The sequence below is a fragment of the Panthera pardus genome, unplaced genomic scaffold (genome assembly GCF_024362965.1).
Source record: "Panthera pardus isolate Hobbes unplaced genomic scaffold, ASM2436296v1 HiC_scaffold_8, whole genome shotgun sequence".
In the NCBI taxonomy this organism is placed as follows: domain Eukaryota; kingdom Metazoa; phylum Chordata; class Mammalia; order Carnivora; family Felidae; genus Panthera; species Panthera pardus.
The window spans coordinates 8,315,568-8,339,306 of record NW_026527013.1 but is presented as its reverse complement, the minus strand read 5'-3'; the positions used below and the strand labels follow the sequence as shown (position 1 = coordinate 8,339,306).

Here is a 23,739-nt window from a genome sequence, read left to right as displayed (position 1 = left end):
AGTGAACCCTCTCTCCAAGAGCAGAGCCCCGTGAGTGAGGTGTGAGAGCCGGGGGTGGGAGGGAGGCCTGCTGGGGGGGGGGGGGGATGGTGAGCAAGTCCACAACCTCAGCCTGACAACACAAAAGGCCCACACAGCAGCCACTAGAAGCTTCTTCCCTTTATTTTAGTTTATTAATAGGATACAGAGTGCAGGCACTTACAGTGGTCAAACCGAGCGAGGAGCGAGAGCGAGGTCTGCTCAGTGATGGGCCACCTGGGGCCCACCCCGTGGGGGAGGCCTGGGTAGGAGCCAGGAGCCCCTCAAAGCCTCCCCACTCACTCAGCCCTGAGCCCAAGCCACCCCGGAGACTTGGGGGAGGGGGGGACCCAGGGAGGAGAGAGCGAGGCCGGCAGGGCTGAGGCTTCCGGACCTGGCAAAGGCACCTCCGGCAGCCGAGGCCGAGGAAGGAATATTTACAACTCAGGCAGGGCGGGCAGCGCTGGGCCTGCTGGGCCTGCTGGGCCTGGCTTGCTGCCGGGAGCTCCCGCTGCTGAGAAGCGGACATGCTCCTTGGGCCCCAGGAAGGCCTGGGGGATCCAGGCACTCCGGGTGCCTCTATTCTCAGCCTTTCCTGGCCAGAGAAGCCCTGGACCAGTCCCCCACCCCGGCCCGAGTCCTCATTCGAGATGGCGCCCAGAGTGCGTTCCCTCCTCTGCTACCCCGAGGCTCCATCCCCCAAAGTGCACCACCCCGGCTCCCCCCCTCCCTGCCCGGGGGCTCCAGGGCCCCTTCGGTCAGTGCTGTGTGCAGCAGACGGGGATGGGGGCCAAGGTTAGGGAAGAGTCAGGGGCTGCCCGCAGGGAGCCTGGTCCTGGCACGCGGACGACGGGGCCAGGGGCAGCGGAGGGGCCCAGACCGAAGCTCCTGCACCGCGGGTGTGCGAGGACCCCCTGAGAACACGCCCCCCCTGCAGCCGCAGCCTAGTCGAGCAGGGATGGCTCGGCTGGGCGGATAATGGTGGGCCGGCTGGGCGCAGCAGGGGGTCTTCTGCTGCAAAGAGAATAAAGACAGACGGGGAGGGGGAGGGGGGAGATGGCAGTGAGGCCATAAGTAGGATGAGGGAGAGGAGCCCGCCCCCCGCCACATCCCCCCCCCCCCCACGGCGCTGCCCAATGCCGGATGCTCTCAAGGATCTAGAGAGCCAGGGAGGAGCTGGCAGTGTGACTGTGTGAGATCCCGCCCCCCCCCCCCCCAGTTCTTCATGGGAGAAGTGAGGACAGAGCCTGGCCTGCAGGGTGGGGAGAGGCAGGGCAGAGGTGTGTAACGGCTCACAGCGTGTGTCCTCAAGTAAGAAAATGGTCAAAACCAGGAGCAGGGGCCCCACGTGAGGAGTCCCATCCTGCATTGCGGGCCACCTGCTCAGGCAGGGGACAGGCCTGGGAGCCCTGGAGTCACCTCAACTCTCCACCACCACTCAGTGACTTTGAGGAAAGCGACTTGGTCTCTCTGGGCCTTAGTTTTCACACCAGCCAAATGGGGATGATGATTCCATTCCCCACAGGGCGCGAGGAGAGCTTAGGGCAGGGTGTCAGATTCGAGGAGAGGCCCCAGGGTACAGGCCGGTGGCTCTAGTGGCAGGCAGTGAGGGGGGTCCAGCCTTACCTGGGCACTCCAGGAGGGATGCCGGGTGGAATCCGAGCCGGCCGAGATGGGATCTGAGGCGGGGCCGAGAAGGGGTCATTGTTGGCAAACACGCTCTGGGGTCCAGGCCTGGACGGGATGGGGGGTGCGGCAAAGGAGGCTGCCGGCATGGGAATCAGGGGGGGGCCCGGGGTCGGGCCTCTCACTGCCGGGGGCCGGCCTGGGGGATGCACGCTGGATATGGGTCGGCGCTGTGGAGTGGGGCTGTGGAGAAAGGAGAGGGTGTGAGCTGGGGGTGGGGGTGGGGCGCGCCAGCCTGGCCAGTGTGGCCGTAGAGGGCTGAGGGGGAGGGAGTGGCGCAGGCAGGCACCAGCTCCCACCCAGGGACATGCAGGGGGGCAAGGACCTGTTCCCTCCATCCACCCGCCACCACCTGCTTGGCAATGGCTGTGCCCCCACCTAAAACTTGAGCCAGGGCCCACCTGCACCCCTCCTCAGCCGCCAGGTCCTCCCGCTTCCCTCTGACCTCACTCCCACGGCCCTCTGCCCCCCACCGGCCCTGCTCGGGCCTCCCGCCTGCTTCACCTCCTCCAATCCACCCTCCTTAGCCACAGATCCCTCCAGAGCCCAGCCCTGACTGCAAGTCCAAATGCCTCCAGAGGCTGCAGGGCCTACAGGCCCCTGCCCTGGGCGCCCCACAGGCTGCCCCGTTCCCCAGGTTGGGTGCCCTCTCCCTAAGTAACCCATGGCTCCCTGAAGTCTCAGTAGGGCTGGCACCTTCTAGATTTCCCTGACCGACCCTCTCCTCCTGCCACCTGCCCCCGTCACCGGTCAGGTATCCCTGTCTGATGGTCTGCATTGCCCATGCCAGGGTCTCATCTCCATCCAACAGCTCTGGGGTGGCTGAGGGGGAAGGGGACGTGCCAGCTAAGGTTCCCAGTGGCTCCCGCAGATCGTCCCCAACCCGCCACTCTCATCTGTGCTCCAGGAGGATGGCCCCGTGGCCACCACGGCCCGGGCCTCTTGCCCTCTCTGGCTTCCACTTGGGCTCACCGCGTGGGAAGCACCAGGAGGAGACACGTGGGCCTTTAACCCAACCCTTCTCTTCGTCGCTTCAGGCCCACGCAGGGTAGCCGCTCCCACTGTGGCCAGCCCTGGGGGCCCCTCCACCCTGCCCACCCCGTGGGCTGTGCCCCGACGGGACACACGGGAGGAACTGGGAGCCCGCAGGCAGCATCCTCCGCCGACTGCGGGTGACCGGGCCTTACGGACCTGTGGCTGCTGGAGCTCTGGATCCAGGTGTCATCGACGGGCGGGGGCACGGGCGTGGACACGGTGCTGGTGCTGATGTCCCCGATGATGTTGAGGGCCTCCTTGAGCGCATGGTACATGCGCAGCATGTCGTCCCGCCTCTGGGCCTGGTCGGCCGACTCCTCCATGAGGCTGCTCTGGTCCGCCGAGGAGTACAGGTAGGCCAGCAGCTCGTGGTGGATGAAGGCCTTCGTCTGGGGACAAGGGGCGGAGAGGTCAGGGCTTCCACCACGCCCGCCTGGGCCGCTGGCTGGGAGGGCGGCCACCACACCCCGCAGGCTTTCCTGTCTTTAACTTTACTGCCGGAGGAGCCAGAGGTTTACAACCCGGGCGGGGCGGGGGGGGGGGGGGGGGGGGGGGGGGGGGCGGGTTCTACCCAAGTGTCTGCCGTGTCTCTCGGGGCCACCTTCCAGTGTTCTTCCGGCCCGTCTCACCAGACACTGATGATCAAACCTACCCCGAGGACCCTGCCTCTCGCATCGCCATCTCTCCTCCCATCCGTTATCTGCGAACTGGCGTCTGTTAAAAAACTGCTAGCTCCCTCTCTTAAAAAAAGAAATGTTTAAAAGGGGCGTCTGGGTGGCTCAGTCGGTTGAGCGTCCGACTCTTGATTTCTGCCCCGGTCATGAGGCCAGGGTCCCCGAGTCAGGCTTCTCTTGCTGAGCTTGCAGGCTGCTTAAGATTCTCTCCCTCCCTCCCTCCCCCCCACCCCCCCTCCCCGTCCGCCTCTGCCCCTCCCCCACTAGCACACGCTGGCTCTAAAATAAAAAAATAAACAAACAACAACAACAGTACTAGGTTTCTGTTCATTGTACACTTTGTTCCTTCCAAAACCTCCTACAGGATATAGGAGTTTCTCAGTTACTTTTACTGCATTTCTAGGTACGTGTGTTCACGTGTACATGAGCTTCTCCAAACAGGGACAGGTTTCCCTCTTCCTTTTCAGTGTTCACACCTCTACGCGATTTTTCTAATCTGACGACATTGGTTAGTGATTCTACAAAAAAGTTTTAAACACAAGTGGAGATAGCCAACTTGTTCTTGACTTTCGAGGGAATGCCTCCTGAGCTCCCCCATTAAGGTCAAGAGTGGCTTTGGGGCGCCTGAGTGGCCAGGGGGTTGAGCGTCTGACTTCAGCTCAGGTCGTGATCCCACAATTTGTGACTTTGAGCCCCGCATCGGGCTCTGTGCTGACAGCTCAGAGCCTGGAGCCTGCTTTGGATTCTGTGCCTCCCTCTCTCTGTCCCTCCGCCTCTCAAAAATAAACATTAAAAAAAAAAAAAAGAGTGACTTTGAGACTGAAACACAGATTCCTAACAGAAGACTCCTACAGTTGTCCTTTTCAGAATGGATGTTGAATTTTCCCAAATGGACTTTCAACATCTCCAAAAATGACCAGGCTTGACAGTTTATTTCCCCTCCTTTTTATACACATGGAGCCTTCCTGTATATTCTGTTACGCTCCACAGTTCTTTTTCTACATTATAAATGAGTTATTATCTGGGGCGCCTGGGTGGCGCAGTCGGTTAAGCGTCCGACTTCAGCCAGGTCACGATCTCGCGGTCCGTGAGTTCGAGCCCCGCGTCGGGCTCTGGGCTGATGGCTCGGAGCCTGGAGCCTGTTTCCGATTCTGTGTCTCCCTCTCTCTCTGCCCCTCCCCCGTTCATGCTCTGTCTCTCTCTGTCCCAAAAATAAAAAAAAAAAAAAAAAAAAAAAAAAACGTTGAAAAAAAAAAAAAATGAGTTATTATCAACCTGGACATCCTCTTCTCTCTTTATTTTTGCTTTAGACCCTGTTACATTTCGAGCTTTCACAGGCACAACATAAACCCAAAGCTGGCCTACGTAGCTGCTTCTTGGGTGCCCAGCTGAGCGGGAGGCCTGACATATGAACCCCCTGCACCCTCCCAGCAACCGAGAGTGGGAGACATTAGTACAAGTGCATTTCACCAGAGAGAGGCCTAGAGCCCTGTGAGTCTCGGGAGCCCAGGGGTAGGCAGTGCCCTCCAGTGAAGGTGGGCTGGGCCACAGGCCATCAAGAAGCCACAGCTGGGGACAGACTCAGTCTGGGCTTTAATCCCACCTCCCACTCTTCTGAGTGACTCAGGGCAGCTTCCTTGACCTTGCTGGGGCCTCCTTTTCCTGTCTAGAAAATGGGAGATGATCACAGTTCTTCTCCTAGGGTTCGTACAAGATTGAAACACTTCAGAGAAAGTATATACGTGTGGCATTTGTTTCAATTACCCAAGGAAAAGGGAGTGAGCTCCACGTGGCTTGTACCTTCTAATCTCCCAAGAGAGGCTGGGAACCCTGATTCTGACGTTTAGAAGGTCGTGACTCACTCTAATGTTAAATGTCATACAAAGGGCGTCCGGGCCCAATCTGGCCGTGGCTGCCCTGGCCTCCTCCCCGGTGGCGGGCAGGCCCTGGCGGGGCCGGGCACTCACGTTGTTGATCATGAGGTGCATGATGGTCTTTGGCATGAGGTCACGGATGGACTTGTTGATAATGGCCACATATGAGTCCACCAGGTTGCGAATGGTCTCCACCTGGCGCTCCAGCTGCGGGTCCATGGAGAAGGTGTTCTCCTGGACCCCGTCCTCATTCTCTGCCTGTGGGGGGAGAGGGCAGATGGTGAGGGGGGACTGTGGCCTGAGGCGAGGGTGGGGAGCCCCCCTTCTCTGCGAATGGCTTGCCTTGTCCTGCCCACAACCAGCTTTCTGGGGATGTCCCCTGATGGCCGTATTGGCTTCAAGTGGCCCTGCCCGCCCCCGGCCTGAGCTGCCTGGACCTGGGGTGACCATGCCCCAAGGTGGTTGGACCCCTCACCTGGGGACTGGAACATGTTAATTTGGGGGCCGAGGGCAGCCACGTTCACTCTGCCTCAAGGACAGGAGGAGGAGAGGGAACAAAACAGATGGGGTCCCAGGCCATGTATATCCCTGTCCTTGTCTTTACTTGGAGAGCCTTCTGGACCCTGACCACAAAACCCTCTCCCCTTTTCCCCTTTGTTTGCTCACGACAGTATGGGCTATGATCCTAGAAATGACCCATCCAGGGAGACGCCAGACCCCTTTCTCTCCCAGGGTCAGCACAGCCCGACGTGTGCCGGCTGGGCAGGGTGGTTCCTTACCTGGTCCTTCTCGGGGTAGACCCCAGCTCGGAGGAACGAGGCCTTCCAGCTGTCCACGTCCTCCTGGGAGTCACAGGCCAGCTCGATCTGCCGCAGGTCCTTGTAGACGTTCCTGCAGCAAGAGGGAGGAAGAAGAGGCATGTGGTTTGACCCTGCCCATGGGGCTAACAGGTGCAGGGAGCTGTAGCGTGGGCTCTGGGGTCTCAATGACGGGGATTCACACTTGACCCGGGCACTCACAACTGGAGCCCCAGGATGGCAGTGGCACCTGCAACCGGTCGGGCCGAGAGGAGCCCCGAGTTAGTGCCTGTACAGCATCTAAAACCCTGCCAAGTGCAGCGCACATGCTCAGTGATGTCGGCATCTAGTGCCATCCGTGGGGTTTTGTTTTTGTGGGTTCGGGTGACTCCTCTCCTCTCCCCTCTTCCATGCCCTCCTGTGGGGGCCAAAGGCTGCCCAAGACACTCTCAGAAGTGGGCAGGTGTCCCCTAACACCCCTGCCTGGGGAAGCTCCCATCAAGGTTTCTCAGGGAGGCTACAGCAAAGTTGTTCAAAAGAACATTCTGGGATGGCAGAACCTGTGTCGTCAGGTGCGGTAGCAAGGAGCCGCAGGTGGGTTCTTTGCGAGCACCGGGAACGGGGCCAGGGTGACTAAGGAAGTGAATTTCAACTTCATTTTATTTCAGTCAACATTTAAACAGCTAAATTTGGGCCAGTGGCTACTGCACTGGATACTGAAGGTCTAGAATGTGCCCCGATTCCTGGGGGGGCTGGGCTGGTGGGGGGAGGGATGTGGAGGGTTGGGGCTCCCAGCTGAGCATGTGCAAAGCAGGACAAATGTGGGTCTGTGAGCAGAGGCGGCAAGAGCCACAAGGCTGGAGGAGAGACGGATGGACAGTGTTCTGCAGGCTGGGATCTGTGCCACACACGTCCTCTCCTGTCCCACAGGGCAGCGGTGGCCGAGACGGCCAAGCTGGCCCACCACCTCGGCGTGAGATCCGAGTTTGAGGTTACTCATGGCCCGTGATGGAGCTAGGGCCAACTAGCAGTCAGTGCGTGGCTGCCCTGAGACTTCTGGAAGGAGTCTCAGAGAGTGGGAGGCGGGCCTTCGTTGGGAAGGCTCTTCCTCTTCTGTTGCACTGCCTGGAATATCATGGTGGCTGGACCTCGGGCAGCCATCTTGGAAGAGGAGGAGGAAGGCTCAGGAATAAGGATGGACCTGGATGCCTTTGGAGCTGCCCCACCTGCCCCAGATGGGAACGTCATAAGACACAATAGCAACTTCTATCTTGTTTCCGTGACTATTATTCTGGGGTTCCTGAGCTCACTCGTAAATGATACATTAGGTACCATCTTCACAGGGGATCATCACGGGCCCGGGGAGGCGGGCCAGCTGCCCGCTGTGCAGCAAGGAAGAGCTTCCTGGCAGGCCTGCCCCACAACAAAGCCCAGGTTCAGCCACGCCAAAGCGGGTCCCAGAGCTTCAGGCCATTCTGTGACAAAGCAGGTAGAGCTACTCCTACACAGAACGTGACGCTGGCTCCAACCCATGGGAGCGATGGGCAGTGAGGGAGGTGGTCCCGGGGCAGCGGGGAGGATGTCGATGTCTGTTGGTCCATCGTGAAGAACCTCCAGGCCTTGGCTGAAAGCCACTGCGATTTAGGTGCTCCCTGGCTCCTGGATGAGGACGCACCACAGTCCCGCGTCCACACTCTGCCCTTCCCCCTGCTCTCGGATCCCCTGCCAGCTGGACCTCTTCCCAAGCTGAGAAAAGCATCTTTATTTTTGCTGAAGTCTCCTCCCAGTGCCCGGCGGGGTGCGTTTTCCGAGGACCTCCTGGGCCTCTCTCTTCTGTCTACACTCACCTGAGGGTCTCACCCCCATCTATGACTTTGAACGTGGCCATGCATTAACAACTCCCCAATTCACATCCTGCCTGGAGCTCATTCCCTAACACCAGACTCTTGAATGTGCACGGCTGCCTCCCTGATTCCCCACGTGGTGTCTCAGAGGCCTCTCTCCCTCAGCGTGGCCACAACCCAGCCCCTGATGGTCCCCAAGCCTACCCTGACTCTGCCTTCCCCAGTTGATGGCAGCTCGGTCCCTGCGTGAGTTCAGGGTCACCAGAAAATGCCTTCCTCTCTTGCACCCACATCCACCAGGGCTTTGGTCAGCTCTGACTCTCGGCATCAGCATCGGCTGCCTCCCCCTCTACGTCCTCAGCCCCACCCCAGCCCAGCCCCCACAGCCTCCCACCTGGACCAGTGCTATGCATGCAACCCATCCTAGTTTCCCCACTCCTGCCCTACCCCGCCACAGCCACCAGGGGGCGCCTGTGAGCACCTGAGCAGGGGCCAGTCCCTCCTCCGCTCAGAACCTCGGCCATCGCTTCATCAGGTCTCTGCCCAGACAGGACTTTCTTGACCACACACTGGAAGCACCCACAGCCGTTTTCTGTTTCTCACTTGATTCCCTTTCTAATTTTTTTTTTTAATGTTTAATTTTGAGACGGAGACAGAGTGCTAGTGGGGGGGGAGGAGCAGGGTGGGGGGGAGGGAACACAGAATCGGAAGGAGGCTCCAGGCTCCGAGCTGTCAGCACAGAGCTCGACGCGGGGCTTGAACCCACGAACCGTGAGATCATGACCTGAGGTGAAGTCGGACGCTTAACTGACTGAGCCACCCAGGCGCCCCTCACTTGATTCCCTTTCTGGAACGTGAGGCCCCAGGGCAGGGACTTTACACAGAAGACGCTGAGTGGGTACTGCTGACTGGATGGGGACGGCCACCCTTGCCCAGTGGGCCCTCACCTCTGCTCCGTGTTGAAGATGGCGAAGACGTGCTTGTTGGACATGAAGCCCTTCTCCACGTCGCGGATTTTCAGGTTGTCCAGAGGCAGCATGTACTTCTTCTCCTTCTCCTGAGGGCGGAAAGGGGAGGGGTCACCCTGGACTGGACCCCACCTCGAGGGCCACCTGCCACAGCCTCTCATGCTGGTGGCTTTATTCGGATTAACTCACCTGCCTCGGCCCCCACCTCTCCCTTGTCCACTTTGCCCCAGCCATGCTGGCCCCCTCGACGCTCCAAGGTGCCAGGTGGGCTCATGTCACCCCAGGGCCTTTGCTGGAATGTTCCTCCTCCCAATGCCCGTGTGGCTCCCTCCTTGCCTCCTTCAGGTTTTTGTGCGGAGGGGACCCTCTCGGAGAGGCCTGCCCCGATCCCACCCCACACGTTCGCAGGCACTGTCTCCCTTGCCTTCTCCGTCCTCCTTCTCCCCTTGGTACTTCCTCTCGCGTAACACAACACCTTATCCTGCTCACTGACCTAGGCTATTCTCCGTCACCCACCTGATTCGTCAGTTCCTCAAGGCCAGGGACTCCTGTCTGGTTCACTACCACGCCTACGACCACTCTATCTTCACAATGAGCCTGTAACTGAATTACTGCTATGATCCCATCTTACAGAGAGGGAGACTGAGGCAAAGAGGGGGCAGGCAACGATTCAGGGGTAGGGCTGGGATTTAAAACTAGTCAGCTTCAGATGATCCTGGAGCTGGAAAGTGAGCCCCCTTGAGGTGATGCCTGAGCTCCAAAGCCACGGAAGTGTCACTCACTTCCCAAGGGCAGCCCTGATCAGGAAGTGCCCCACGGAGTACAGGCACAGCAGTCCTGGCGGCTGCTGGGGAAGCAGCTGAGAGGATGTGGCCCTCAGCCAGGGGCACAGGCCTGGCGAGTCACGGAAGCCAACATTCACCCACCGATGGAGGCTAAGGACCTACTGTACCCCCAGCCTGGGGCTGGGCCCCTGTGGGTGCATCATCTTAGACCTCCCTGCGGCCCAGGCCTTAGCAGTTCAGATGGGCTCTGCCCCTCCCCGGCCACGGACCCTTGGGCAAATCACTCCCTCTCTATGCCTCAGTTTCCTCATCTGTCAAAGGCAGACAGGAGTCCTGCCCTCCCTGTGCAAGGTGAGGATTAAGTCGAGCCCAGGAGACACTAGGGTTTTCTTCTGTGTGTTTGTCCCTCACTCTTATGGCTCTAGGGTCAGGTCCCAGGACTCTGGCAAAGGAGGAAGCCAGGCAGAGTGCTCCTTCCGGCCGAGCTGCAGTGAGGGGCAGAAGAGGGGCCTGGCGGCCACGGAGGTGTGAACCCCCCATTCATGCTGCAGAGGGGGGTCTGAGGAAGGAGACGGCACAGAAAGGCTCCGGGTAAGTCCCAGGGCCCTCCAACCTTCCGGAGAAGAGTCTCGGGGGCTTTAGAAGGGGCCGGGATGGGGGTTCCCTGCTCAGAAGACTGTGGAAGGGCCTCTGCTGCCCCCGCCCTGTCGTGTCAGGAGGCAGGAAGCTTCCAGTCGGCTGGCCAGGCCAAGTAACTGAGTCACAGTCCTTTTGGGCCCCGAGCGAGACGCCACATCTGGAACTGTTTATAGTGTGATTCCGCCCAGAGCGCGGCAGCTGCCTTCCTGATGCTGTTGACACGCACGCACAGAACACAAACACACAGAGACGCAGAGGCGTGTGCGCACCCCGCCCCCACCCGCCCCCCAAAGAGCCCTCTGCCTGCACACAGAGGCCGCGGACCCAAACCCTCCCTCCCGCCCACGCCCACCCGCTCCCCAGCCCCCTCCTTAGGATTTCCTGCAAACCCACAACTTTCTCCAGATGCGAGCCGGCCCCAGCCGTGCCACGTCAGACGAGAGAAGCGCATCGGCGCAGGCACCGGCCTCCCCGCCCGCTCCAAGGGGCCGGGGCGCAGTGACCCTCCTTGTCCCCCCCCCCCTCCCCCGCCAGGGGGCCTGCAGGACGGACAGCCGGCCCCGCCCACCCAGTGTTCAGACTACCTGTTCAGGGGGTTCTGAATGTGTACAGTAGTCTGCACATTGGTTAGGCTGGGCTCGGGCAAGCGGCGCGTCGGGACGGCCACCCCTGAACTTCCGCCCCCTCCGCGGCGAGGCGGACCCGGAGGTGAGTGTCATCGCCCACCGCCCTGCTCTCCACCGGGATGGAGAGACGTGCACCGAAGCCTGGGGAGTCAAGGAGGGCCTGGGTGGGAGACGAGGTGCCAGGGAAAAGCAGAGGGAGCCGCCGCCAGCCGCGGGGGTAGGGGCTCTGGCTGAACGGTCCCCCTAGTCCCACCCCACTCTGTAACTGCTTCCTCTTGGGTTATTTTTTTAAAATAAAGAAATATGGTTCGCCTCTCTGAGAAGGTCCCTGAGCTGGGGGGGTGGGGGTGGGGGGTGGCGGCTGCCACGTGTGGGGTTCCGAGGGTCCCGCCCCTCCCGACCTCATTCTGCTTTGTGTCTGCAGCGCACACAGGGCCCCTTTCACGGGCCTGACGGTTCTCCTTACCGTCGGCGGGCGATCCACCCTCCTCCCGTCCCGAAGCCTCCCCTGCCCTGGGTCTGGGCCGGCGGGAGGGTCCGGGGCTGCTGCTTTCAACCCCCACATGAAGGGAAAACGAGGGACCCCTTCTCCACTAAAGAAAAGGAGCTCTTAAAACCGGACTTGCAGTGAACCGCCAGGAGGGGGTTCGGGCCCCAAGTCCCCCTACCACCGCCCAAGGCCGTCACAAAGCCTGGCACTCCCACCCTGGGCGGAGATGGCCGGGCCCAAGGTGGAGACCGGCCCTCAGCTGGCCTGGTGAAAGCCTCAGCAGACCGGCTTTCAGACTGTGGGGGCGGAAGGAGGGAGAAAATGCAAAAGCGTCATCCCCACCCCCTCACCCCGGCCATTTTGAGAAGCTGATCTGGCTCGAGGGTTCCTTAAGAAACGCCTGACCTCACCCTCCGAGAGGCTCTGTGGTCCTGGCCACGCCCTCTCCCGGCTTAGAAACAGCCACCAGACAGGGTCCTTCAGGGGGCGCGGGGTTCCTGATGCTCTTGGAAGGTTCCAGAATGAGTGGGAACAATGACATTTCACCCCTAAACACCCTCCCTCGGAGGAACCGTCTCCAGCCCGGGCCACGAGAGAGTGGTCCAGGCCAGGGCTGAGGTGTCTCTCGGGACAGGGAGCACACGCCCTATACCCACAACACAGGGACCCTTCCCCACTCTGTGACACAGGGCGAGTCACTGCTTGGAGCCCGATTCCTTAAGAACAAATGGAGCATAAGGATTTTCTGAGGAAACTGTGGCCACGGTGGGCTCCCCAAGCCAGTGAGCCTGGCACAGGGCAGGGACTTCACAAACAAGAGCTGCGCCATCCCAGGTGACTAGGACACACGGTGGCCATGTGACCAGATGGTCAGGGGCACGAGCAGAGCAATGCAGGTACCTTCCTCCGCAGGCCCTTCTTCCCTTCTTCAGGCTGCTACAGACCATACTGGGATGGGCAGGGGGGATATGGGACCACGGCAGGGGAGTCACACGTTAAGGTGGCAAAATGGGGAAGGCGGAGCTCGGGCTCGGGACAGCCTCCCGGCACAGGCCTGCCAAGCTCCCCAGGACACGGGCAAGACACAGACTGCCGTCTCCGTAAGTGCCTTCATTTGGGCCTCTGTCACAGACGCCTAACGCCGCCCTGGCCAACAGGGAGGGCTGGTGGGCCTCTCATGGGGCAACCCAGGAAAATGAAAGCAACACAGTGTCCCCCACCGGTGACCCTCAGAAGCCGATCCCGCCCACGACAGAGCAGCAACAGGCAGTCACACTGGAGCAGCGCCATTCCCGGGCCACTAGGCCGTGGCCACGTTGTTAAGAGAACTAAGCAAAGACATGGGCCGCTCGGGCCGGGAAGACAGGCCAGTGCCGAGGCGGAGAAGGGACCCAGACGGCAGTGCTGCCCGAGAGGCGGCCCACTGGGCTGGGGGCGCAATCGCTCACAGGGCTTGCCTGCGGGTTCCCGGAGACCACGGTACAAGGCAGCAAACAGCCCTGGGGTTTGCGTTCCTGGTGCCATTCCCAGAGGCCTCCCCAGGCCCTTTGGATCAGGACAAGTACATAGGGAATGTTCTAGACAGACACTATAGCTAAGCACGTCACAGGGGCCATTCTATCCCACTTCGTAGATAGGGAAACGAGGCGCCTGGCTGAGCCCCTTGTAGACGTTGGGCCCCCAGCACCTCAGCAACCTGGCCGGGAGCCTGAGTCCCTGACCTCAGACCGTGCCCCCTCTGAGAGCCAGGGATGCCTCCCTGTGACTCTGGAGGCTGGGGTCGGTTTCTAGCCTGCCAAGGGCTCCCTTCTCCATCTCCCTTTCCTCCTGAAGTGGAGCCGCTATCAGGCTGGACCCCTAGAGGGTCATGTGGGGCTGGGATACGCAACCTGGTGCCTAGTATGCACCGCCCCCCCCCCCCAGCCCCGCCCCAGTCTTGGCCATTACCATCCTCAGGGAGGAGCTTGGGGAGCCTTTCTCGAATGAACGGGCAAGCATCCACCCACTCTAGTCCCACCGCCCTACCCACCCACCCCCAGCCACTCACCTCCTCATCCTTGTACCAGGACAGAGACTCGGCCGTCAGCACAAACCAATACTCCTTGGAGCCGCCCTTCATCAGACTGATGTTGTTGATGGTCAACCAGCCCCTGCGGATCACCTGGGGGGGAGGGTGCTGCTCAGAGGGGGACAACGCCTGCCGCCCGGCCCAGCCCACCCCCGTGCAGGGCCCAGGGCCCTCGTCCCCAGTAAGGAAGACGGACCACACAGCAGAGATGCCTCCAGCCCTAGGCCAGGCAACCCAACTCCACCTTGCCCCCAAGCATTTCCCACTGCAAACCAACACGGGATGCCCAGGCAGACAGACACGGGGCACGCACACTCACTCACAAGGCTTGGGGGTGGGGGTGGAGGGGGCAGGGAACCGGGCCCCCGGGAGACCCCCTGCACGCGGGGTCGAGTCAGCACAGGCAAGAAAAGGTGTGCCCGGCTACAAGGGGCCTGGGACAGTTCCCGGGCTTGTATGGGAGTGTGTCACATGGGACGTGACATCGGAGGAATCACACTTGCGGGACCAAGTGCCAGGGACGCCCTCACACCCTCTGGAAGATGGCTGTTAGCGGAAGGCTGGCGAAATTGCCACGAAACGGGAGTGGTTCTTCCTCTCCCTCCTTTTGCGGCTGACCGGCAGAAGCGTAACCCACAGTGTCAACTCTGCTGCCCGCGCTGTTGGTCACCTGCCCAGCTTACTCTGGTGGACACTTGGTGGGCAATGGGACCTGCTCTGGACGGGGACGGCGGCCGGCCTCTGTCCTGGGGCTCCCTTCCCCACAGGCTCTTTCCAGAGTACAGGAAGAAGGGATGCTTCCGCCCAGAGGGCTGGGGCCAAAGGTTTGAGCTTGGGGCACCCGCCGGGGATCATGCCCCTCACTGGCCTCAAACCCGGAAGTCCCACTCTTCTCTGACGCGCTGAGGCTCTGGCCTGGAAGATCCCCTGGCCGGGGCTCGTCTGCCTGCAGCTGTCATCTGAGTAGGAGGCAGAGTCCGGCCAGGTCTACACAGAGGACTCATCTGACAGCTGCATGTAGGCAGCCTGAGGGGCCACGGTCCTGTGTTCCCTGGGTCATGGAGGCATGTGTGGGCCAGAGCTACCCATCACTCTGGTCTGGGGACCCCCGGGCAGCGGGAAGCACATGGAGGCACAGGCAGGGCCACCTGGGGCCCAGGCAGCAACAGACTGGGCCAAGCTATGCGGAGATGCGGCCAAGGACAGCTGGGATGGGCTGGTGTCGAGTCCCCACCTCCCCACCCGCCTCGGGATGGGGCTTGAGGGATGACCCTGGGGCTCACGTGTCTTCCTAAGGGGTAGGTCTCAGGAGGGGCTTTCTCCTCCCACTCTGACCTGCCCCCAGGCCTGTCAAATCTTAACAGGGCCACCTGCTTCCTATGGCTGGAATTAGGCTCTGAGCCTCATGGGCCATGAGGGTGGAGGCGGCCAGAGCACACCCAGGGACCTCTGCACTACACAGAAGCCCTCGCCCAGGCTGGGGACAGCATGGAATGCCACCTGGCGGCCCTTGTTAGGGCTTCCTGGTGATGACGAGACAGCACCTGGAGACCTGTGGCCACCAGGGAGTGAGCAGAGACTGCTGGCACCCGCCCAACCATGGCTGCCTGGTGGGCAAGGGGGCAGAGACCGCTGGCCCCAGTAAGGTCATGGTATCCTCCCAGGGTGCCCTGGTTTAGCACTGAAAACCTGGAGTCCTGGGAATGCCCCCAGTCCCAGGCAAAGTGGGAGCTCTGGTCACGCTGGGGCAAGGCTGGTCTTCAGACTCCGGCTCAAGGCCATCCTGCATATGGCCCAGGAAGGAGTCCCTGGCTCCAGCAACCACACCCCCTGTCCCAGAGCTGTGTGGGTCTCTGTGTTCATACCCACTCCTTCCTTCCCCAGCCCAGGGGCCAGGGTAGAGCCTGCCTCGTCCTAGCCCAGGCCAGGCAGAGTAGGCATTTCTACACTTCAGTCACCGACAACCAGGGGAAGAGAAGCAGGAAGGAGGTGGAGAACGTAGGCGGTCAGTGCTCCCCGGAAGACAAGTCTTCATGTGGTGAGGCCTCTCCACCCCGGGGCCCAGCCCAGTTCCCAAGGGGGCAGATATGCCCCCCACCTACCCCCTCCTTGGCCTGGCTCACCTGCCTGCACCCTCAGTTAGTAGCAGTCAGAGCTGGCAAACGGGGCCCTGGCCATGCTGTGGGGCATGTGGCCACAGGGCAGATGCCGTGCCGGGAATGGCCCATCTGAGTAGGCCTGGAGAAGCCTCCAAGGTCCCCTTCCCCTCGAGCTGCCCAGAGAGCTGTCCGCGTGGGAGCCATGTAGGGTCAGAGATGAAATCCCACCCTGGGGAGGCGCAAGCTGTGGGCGGCAGACACATGTGCTGAGTCTACAGGAGAAGGAGTGGCTGGCCTTCTTCATCTAGAAGCCAAATTTGTGCCCCAGGGGCCTGGCTTAGAAGGAGGGGGGTGGAGGGACAGAAGAGGCAGGCAGGCTCCCACGCGCCGGGGTGCACAGGGACAGGCACGCACACACGCCAGGGGTGGGAGGAAGGGCCACCGGGGGCAGCACGGGCAGCAGCAGGAAGCAGCAAGCTGGGGCCCGCCGGCAGGGTGGGTCAGCCTCCTCCCGGGTCAGGGTCCTTGGCCTGAGTCGCCTGGGGCAGGAATGGGAACCGTGGCCGGGAGACCCAGGGGCCCGCAGCCGGGGCGCGGCTGGCCTTTGGTGCTGGGGATGTGGAATCTGGCAGGAAGAGAACAACTAAACCTCTTGGGGTGTGAGGAGAAGCGGGCCCCTGGACTGTTTGGAGGGGGAGGTGGTGAGTATTCAAAGTGAGAACCCTGGGCGCGGCGGGAAAGGAGTGATGCCTGCCGCAGGCAAACGCTAAGGGAAGGGAGCAAGTGGCATGGAACAGTCTAACCAATCATCATATCCTGCCACGGGCAGGGAACAATAGTGGCAGCATCCAGGAGAGAGTTCCCTGATCAGCCAGTCACGCCTCTCGTGGGTGTAGGAGGGGTGTCACGTGCAAAGCTATCACATGGGGGAAAAAAATTCTTTGACCAGTCAAGTCACATCTGCCACAGGAAGGGGAGTAGTGGCCTGCTCAGGAGAGTACGCCAGGATCGATTAGCCATGCCTGCACACGGCCAGGGAGGGGCACAAAGGAAAGAGCGCCGGATCGATTAGTAATGTCTGCCCGGAGTGCAGGAAGAGAACATTTCGGCATGGTGAGGCCAGTGGCGGCAGGGGCAAGAACCAGTTCCAGCAGGGCTTAAGCAAAATCTCCCCTGGCCAGGGATGTGAGGGGAGGGAAGCATGGGGTGTTAGCTGAGTATTTGCCATCCCTGACCTATAGGAACTAGCTACATGTGTCAGAAATGGGCTGGCGGGCGGGCTGGGCCTCCCACAAGGGTGGTGGTCAGGTTAGTGTCCGTGTGAGTCAGCTTATGCCCAGGGCAACACGGAGTCCAGCGGGTGTTGGCCACGGCAGGGGGTTTTTAGGTTAGCTCGATTTTTAGTTGTTCTGTTATTTGGGGGGAAAGGGACATTTACGGGGCGGCGGGGGTCTCCACCACTCTTAGGTTCTCTAATGTTTGCTACCACACTAAGTGGGTACTTACCAAGATCTCCCCCTTTGAAAATGCAAAGTTAGGATTGTGGGTAAATCAAAGAAGAGCCGGCAGAGGGAAAGAAAACGTAAGGGACATGAGGGGACAGAGAAAAAGCAGGAAAAGCACAAAAATGGGAGGAGAGAAGAGCAAGGGAAAAAACAGCAAAAGAAAAAAAATTACATGCTATTAATTATATTCATGGTGTTAATATTTAATTCATTATCATCTCCCGAAACAAAAAAGCAACAACATATGTATTACCTATGGCAAGCGCAAAAAAATCATGCAGTGGTTACATCCTTCTTTTCCAGAGGGCTCTATAATCGTGCAAGATAGCAGAGCCCCCACCCCCGTCCCCGCTCCCACCCCTGTCTAATATGGAGAAGTGGGGTGAGCTCTGCAGGGATGATGTGTTTTTCTTAAAGAAAAAAAAAAAAAAGGCACCTAACACTGGCATATATGAAGCTGTTCATATTTCACAAGGCCTCTGGCTGGGGCATGACATTGAGGTAGAGAACGCTTCATGTGGCTCTGGGTTTCTCCAGGAATGGGGCACACAGGACCCTCAGGCTCCCCAGAACCGCTGACCACCACGCGGCCCTCCCGCCCCCCCGCCCCCCCCAGATTCCGAGTCTCCTGGGGCTAGGGCTGGGAACCCAATTCGGCTGCAGACACCCATGCCCCTCTCTTGGGGGTCAAGTTCTAACCGTGGCCTTGGATGTCAGACAGGGCCTTCTGGGTGTGCAAATGTGCCCCCACAGCCTGGGCCAGAGCTTTAGTTCAAAGACAGGTTTCCTGAAACACCAAAACCTGAACAGACTCAAGAGGCTGGGAGTGGGGGTAAGGGGTCTGGCGGGACGTGTCACGAGCCAGGTACCGTCACTGGGCTCGGCGGTCCCTAAGTCCCATCCGCCCCCAAGGCTAGAGCTGTGGGCTGTGGAGGGGCGGGCTACCTGGTTGGGGATGGCTCTCTTCTTGTTCAGCTGTGTACTCCTCTGCTGGGCGCTGAAAACGAAGCAGAGAGAGGACTCGTGTGGCGACACGCTGGGAAGGATGAGGTGAGGTTCTCTCCCTTGTGGGGGCCAAGTGGCCAGCTCAGGGCAGAGGCAGAGAGGAGCGCCTTCCACACAAAGGGCTACCCAAGGGAAAGAGCTCGGGCTCATGCAACGAGAAGAGGTATTCAGTCAAACTGAGGCTTCGAGGTCCTGACCTCAGCCACCTCCAAGGGCACCAGCTATTTCCAGGGGTCAGTGGCCCCAGAGCCTCCAAGGCGGGGCCCGAGAAGCTGGACTCCCAGGTGGCTGGGAGGCAGCCATGGTGGCTGCAGAGTAACCTGAGAACCAGGCTGTTTGGGGCGCAAACTGCGGCTCCTTCCCACTCTCTCTGCCCATCCCTGATCCCGGCACCAAGTCTTCAGTAGCTCGGACCACAGAGCCGGCCACCCTGGGAGATCAGGACAGGGGACGGCTGCTCACCGTGAAAACATTCTGGATGGTTTCCGACCCAAATGCAGAGGAGAGGTAAGGTCACCAGAGGGTTTCTATAAAGTCCTTCATTTGCCTCCAGTCCCTGATCTTTTTTCTTCTTTAGCTACCCTGTTTCCTGGCTAGTTTGTGCCACGCGGATGAAGGCCACGCGTGTTGCACGTGGGCACCCACTCAGCTCCCCTGTTCATCCTATTTTCCACTGAGACAATCACAGCACCACCCGTCTGCAAACAACTGATACCTATTCCTTAGGCATCCTACTTTCTTTTCTTATCGTATTGCTTGAGGAATCAGACATTCCTTTAGGAATACGCATTGTTTTAGGAACTTTCAGAATATGACAAGGCTAACCATCTTGTTACACTCCTTTACTGGCTGCCTCTGGGGCTGTACCTGAAAGTTCAAGCTGGCTGTTGGATAAAAGAGAGAGAGAGAGTAAGAGAGAGAGTTAAGGAAATAGGCTTCCGTTCCTAGACAGGCAAAGGTTGGAAGAGTAAGAATGGAGAAAGAACTGGGGCACCTGGCTGGCTCAGTCAGTTGAGCGTCCAACTCTCGGTTTTGGCTCAGGTCACGATCTCACGGTTTCATGGGTTCGGGCCCCACAATGGGCTCTGTACTGACAGTGCGGAGCCTGCTTGGGGTTCTCTCTCTCTCCCTCTCTCTGCCTCTCCTCCACTCACACTGTCTCTGTCCCTCTCAGAATAAGTGAATAAAAAATAAAAAAAAAATAAAAGAACGGAGGAAGAACTTGTCCAACAATTTCCCTAGCATTCAATGAGTTTTTTACAAAGCTTTTTCTCTGGGCCTGGGTTTCATATTTAGAGGGCAGTGAGAAAGCAGCCGACAACATCTAGCCCAGGAAGGAGTTCGGTCAACAGTGTCTGCGGGAGACAGGACCGATTAAGCCCCGCACAGTGATGGCTGGGTGCCAGCGAGGCCCCAGATGTGCTGCTTGGGGCTTCCTGGCTCCCGCCCTCACCCGGAAGCCCCTGTAGGTGCCCCTTTCCCTTGCCGGCTCCCAATCAGACATTTCTTGCTTTCAGGTGGATGAGGGGGAGCGGGAGGAGTCCAAAGTCCTCCCCTCAGCCTGCAGGGCTCCTCCTGGCAGTGGGGCCTGGCCTCTCACCTCCACCCTGCCTTGCTCTCCCCGTGTTCCTGTGTCTTGGGTCTCCCTTCCCTCCCTTCCCTGTCCCGACACCGTCTAGGTCTTCTGCCTGTCTGCCACCTGGCTGTCGTGACTTCCTCGGGAAGGTCTCTCCAGGCCACGTCCCTCGCTCCTCCTTCCTACAGCCCCTCACCTACTCTCCTTTCCAACTCTGGTCTTTCACGCGACAACGTGCTCGGTAAAAACACGTGTCCAGCCTGTGGGCTGTGAAAGGGCGAGGCCCAAGTCCGGCTCGTTCACCCTCCTACTCCAAGGGCCCTGCCCTGGGCCCAGCTCTGAGACAGCGCTCCACGGCTGTCCAGCGGGCCCCCTCGACGTCCACCCTCCAAGGCTGGGGCCCTGGGCCCCACCCCCAGCCAGGGCGACCCCGTTCACACAGCAGGAAAAAGGCACACAGCAGGCAATACCCACCCGGTCACCAGCTGCTCAGTATAATAACAGCTGGGGGAAGTGGGAAGGCCCAGGAGTCCAGAGGAAAGAGTGGAGTGGTCAAAGGAAAAACAGGAGAGATTGTGAGAAGGAACTGTGGATGAAGTGTGAGAAGCAGAGACATCAAGGTGAGGCACAAACAGCAGCAAACCAAAGAGGGGGACCAGCGTTTTCCGCCCACATACACCTGGCTGCTGGGGGAAGAGGCGCAGGAGGTCAGGGCCCCTCAGTCCTCCCATAGCAGGGGCAGCCCAAGTAGGGCCCTTGGCTCGTCTGGGTGTCAAGGACGGCTTCTGATCATGCCCGCCTTCCTTCCTTCCTTCCTTCCACTCACCTACCACGTGCCCAGCAAAGAACAGCTGACCGACTCTGTTGAGTGCAATGATAGATGTCCTACCCACAAGTGCTAGGTCCAGCACAGAGACCCCTGAGATAAAGATCCTTTTGCACAGCCTGCTAGCCCAAGACTCGGTTCTAACAGGCCCTGCTCCACAAGGAAGCTTCCCTGCGACTCCAAGGCCAGGCCGGAAGGCTGCCCCTTGGACTCAACACAAGCCTCACGCAGCCCTGACCCCAGCAGTGATTACCCTGGGTCTTAAGGGGTTGGCTGCGTGTCTGTCTCTGGCACGGGACCTTCCTTTGAGGGTGGGGACCTGGGTCTGTGCTTGGCACAGAGAACGCACACCAGGAATACTTGCTAAGTGAATGCAAGGAAGCTGGCTACCGATTCTTCTGTTGGGCTCAGGCAAGAAGACCTTCAGGAGGCCATCAGAACAATCCATGTGACGCCCAAGTTCGCTGAGGGTGGACCCAGGGGCTGACGGAGTCAGTGCACGATGCCTGAGGCCCCCAGCATTTACATCTAGGCCCTGCTGAAATCAGAGGCCCCTGCTCTGGCACCTTCCTTATCCACGTGCCATGGAAGGGTTTGATTTTGAATCCATGGTGTATGGATGGGAGCCACGGAGAGCCTAGACTGGACAGCACGCTTCCCAACGAGCAGCCCCCGGAGCCTGTGAGATGTTCTGCGAGAGGGCCGAGTGCAGATGGGGGAGTCTGGAGAAAGCCGCCCAGTTTATGAAGGTTCTGAGAAGTCACGTAGGAAGGAGAGCACTGAATGCCGCCAGCCTCACCCTTTCCCGAAGCGGCTGACCACAGGTCTGCCCCATAGGAAGCGTGTTGAGGACAATGAGGATGGACGCTGCTATTAACCCCGGAAAGCTCCCAGATACTCTCAGATGGCTCTACGCTTCACCCCCCAGACCCTGACAGAAAGACCCTCTTGCCCCAGTCTGCTGAGGGAAGCCAACTCAACCACCTCCCTCGGGGCCTGGCTCTGAGGGCGGGCATTGGTGCCACCCACCGGCTGCTGTCCTGAAAAGTACATACTTGGCAAATCCGATAAAGTCCTCGTGGTTCGTGTTGATGTAGGACTGCTCGATGTCGATCAGAAGAAGAATCTGGAAGAAGGAGGGGAACTGTGAGTACAGAGCGGAGGTTGGCGGGGACGGCAGTGGCCAGAGCACTTCCCCAACCCGCCAGCAGGGGGAGCTGGAACCCTACGGCTTCCCAGGCCCAAGACCTGGGACCACGCGTATCCTTCCAACACAAACAAACCTTGGGGTAAATCTGTAGAGGGAAGAGGGGCACGGGTAACTGAAACTTCAGGGCCTCACAAGGAAGAAAGACGGGGCCAACAGAGCAGGGGGAGGCAGCTCGTTGTGCAGCGGTGGCTGCAGGCGCGGCCTAGGCTGACCACCTGGGCTGCAGTCTTGCCAGGCCACCGCCTGACTTTGTGACCCTTGCCCTCACGTTACGGGACGGTGGAAGGTGGAAAGGAACAAGAGGTCCAGCTGTGTAGGGTTAAATAATTCCCAATATGTGACGTGTTTAGAGTAGGGCCTGGAGTGTGGTAAGTGCTGCATTCAAACAGCGAAGATAATGTGGCCAGGCAAGGGCGTTAGAATGGAACCCAAAAACACAGGACCGCAGGAGCCAGTCAGGGTGTGATCTCAGATAAGGGACAGGCCTTCACATAATACCCTGCCCTTTCCTGGCGTTTCACTGTGCCTCTGAGCCCTCCAGCATCAAACACGCCAGGCACTTGGACTTTGTGGGGGTGCTGGAAAATGCTGGGGTGCTCTGTCCACGGGAGCCATTGTTGCTGGTTTTATAAGGCCTGCGCCCCATCGGCCAGAGCCTTGGGATGGAGCCCAGAAGTGCTGGTGGTGGGGCAACCAGGCGCCATGGCGTGTATGAAAAGGACAGCAACGTTCTTGAAAACAACAACAAAATTAAAGGGAATCTTTGAAGCTTCTGATACAACTTCAGGGCTACGGAAGCTGCACGGGAGCCAGCTTCTGCTCCACTGATGCGCGAAACACGGCGGTATCGCAACCAAATACAAGGCGGAGGCTTGTGCTGGTTCTGGTCTGAACAAACACCTGCCCAGAGACCCCAGTGGACACCTGGGGGGAAGGGACGGGACCGGATGCAGCCACGTGCAGCCGGCTTTGGGCTCACTCGGCACACGGCAGGTGCGGGGACCTGTCCCGCTCTCTGTCCTCGTGTGCGCTCGGTCTTCACGAGAAAACGTCGGAACATAAAAAGCACCCACGCATCATCGGGAGCGCGAGTGGATGAAACAAGTTGTGGTCCACACGCACGAGGGAACCCTATGCGGTGATCACCGGCAACAAACTCTGCAAAACACCGCAAATGACAGGGATGAATCCTGAACGTGCTATGCGGAGTGAAGGAGGGCAGACTCAAGGGGCTACATACGACGGGAGTCCACTCAAGTGACATTCTGGAAAAGGCAAAACTTGGGGAACAGGGAGCAGACGGGTGGTTGCCGGGACCGGCGGGCTGCGGAGGGGTAAAGGCGGGGAATTTTGAGGGCCACAGAATGGTTCTGCATCTCGCTGAGGGGGCGGTGGGGGAGGGGGGGTTACCTTCTTTTATGCATTTGTCATTACTCAAAGAAATGTATGCTCAAGATTTAAGCACATAAACTTTTTTTAATTAAAAAAAAAAAAAAAGATTTATGCAAATAAATGACACCTGAAAGGTAAAACAAAAAGCCAATACCTGGTCCTTGGTTCTCCCCTCCCGTTCCCGGATGTACGTGGTGACGATTCGCTCCGTCTCTTCTCGCAAGCGGGGGTAGGAGCTGAGCTGGGGGGCGGGGGAGCAGAGTGGTGGCATTGGCTGTGTCCTCGTGGCACAGGAAGCGACACGACCACACAGAGAACGTGGGGGAGGGGAAGTGACAAGGGGTGGGCCCACCGAGTCCCCACTCCACTCCTGTCTCCTAGCTGCTCCAGCTGGGAGACAAGAAAGGGACGGTGGGGGAACGGTGTGCCAGAGAGAGTGACAGGGTGCCCACGCACGAGCAGAGGTGCTTTTTGAGAATGGATTCCAAGATGGAAAGTGGCAGAGAAAGTGGGCGCTGTGTGTGTCCGCTGCCCTGCAGCGATGGTGGCCCCCTCCGCCCAGCACTGAGGGCGAGGACCCTGAGCATAATAATTAGGGCCACCAGGCCGGTGAGGCGGGACC

General features: G+C 59.6%; 1 protein-coding gene across 14 annotated transcripts in view; it reads right to left on the bottom strand.

Annotated features, from left to right (window-relative positions):
- The window catches only part of DNM2 (dynamin 2), an 89,053-nt gene that overhangs the window by 714 nt on the left and 64,600 nt on the right, over positions 1-23,739 (bottom strand). For 4 of the 14 annotated variants that reach the window (XM_053898492.1, XM_053898493.1, XM_053898507.1 and 1 more), the window contains 12 exons: positions 23,272-23,358; positions 21,571-21,641; positions 20,164-20,193; positions 18,054-18,105; positions 17,110-17,121; positions 13,484-13,597; positions 8,876-8,985; positions 6,067-6,178; positions 5,381-5,545; positions 2,896-3,128; positions 1,645-1,887; positions 145-1,032 (listed from right to left, as the gene is read on the bottom strand). In XM_053898492.1, coding sequence (XP_053754467.1) covers positions 963-1,032; positions 1,645-1,887; positions 2,896-3,128; positions 5,381-5,545; positions 6,067-6,178; positions 8,876-8,985; positions 13,484-13,597; positions 17,110-17,121; positions 18,054-18,105; positions 20,164-20,193; positions 21,571-21,641; positions 23,272-23,358 — 1,299 coding nt within the window. In that variant the 3' untranslated portion in view covers positions 145-962. Of the gene's footprint in view, positions 1-144; positions 1,033-1,644; positions 1,888-2,895; positions 3,129-5,380; positions 5,546-6,066; positions 6,179-8,875; positions 8,986-13,483; positions 13,598-17,109; positions 17,122-18,053; positions 18,106-20,163; positions 20,194-21,570; positions 21,642-23,271; positions 23,359-23,739 lie in introns of those variants that run through there. The other 10 variants (XM_053898497.1, XM_053898498.1, XM_053898500.1 and 7 more) reach the window with 7 other exon arrangements.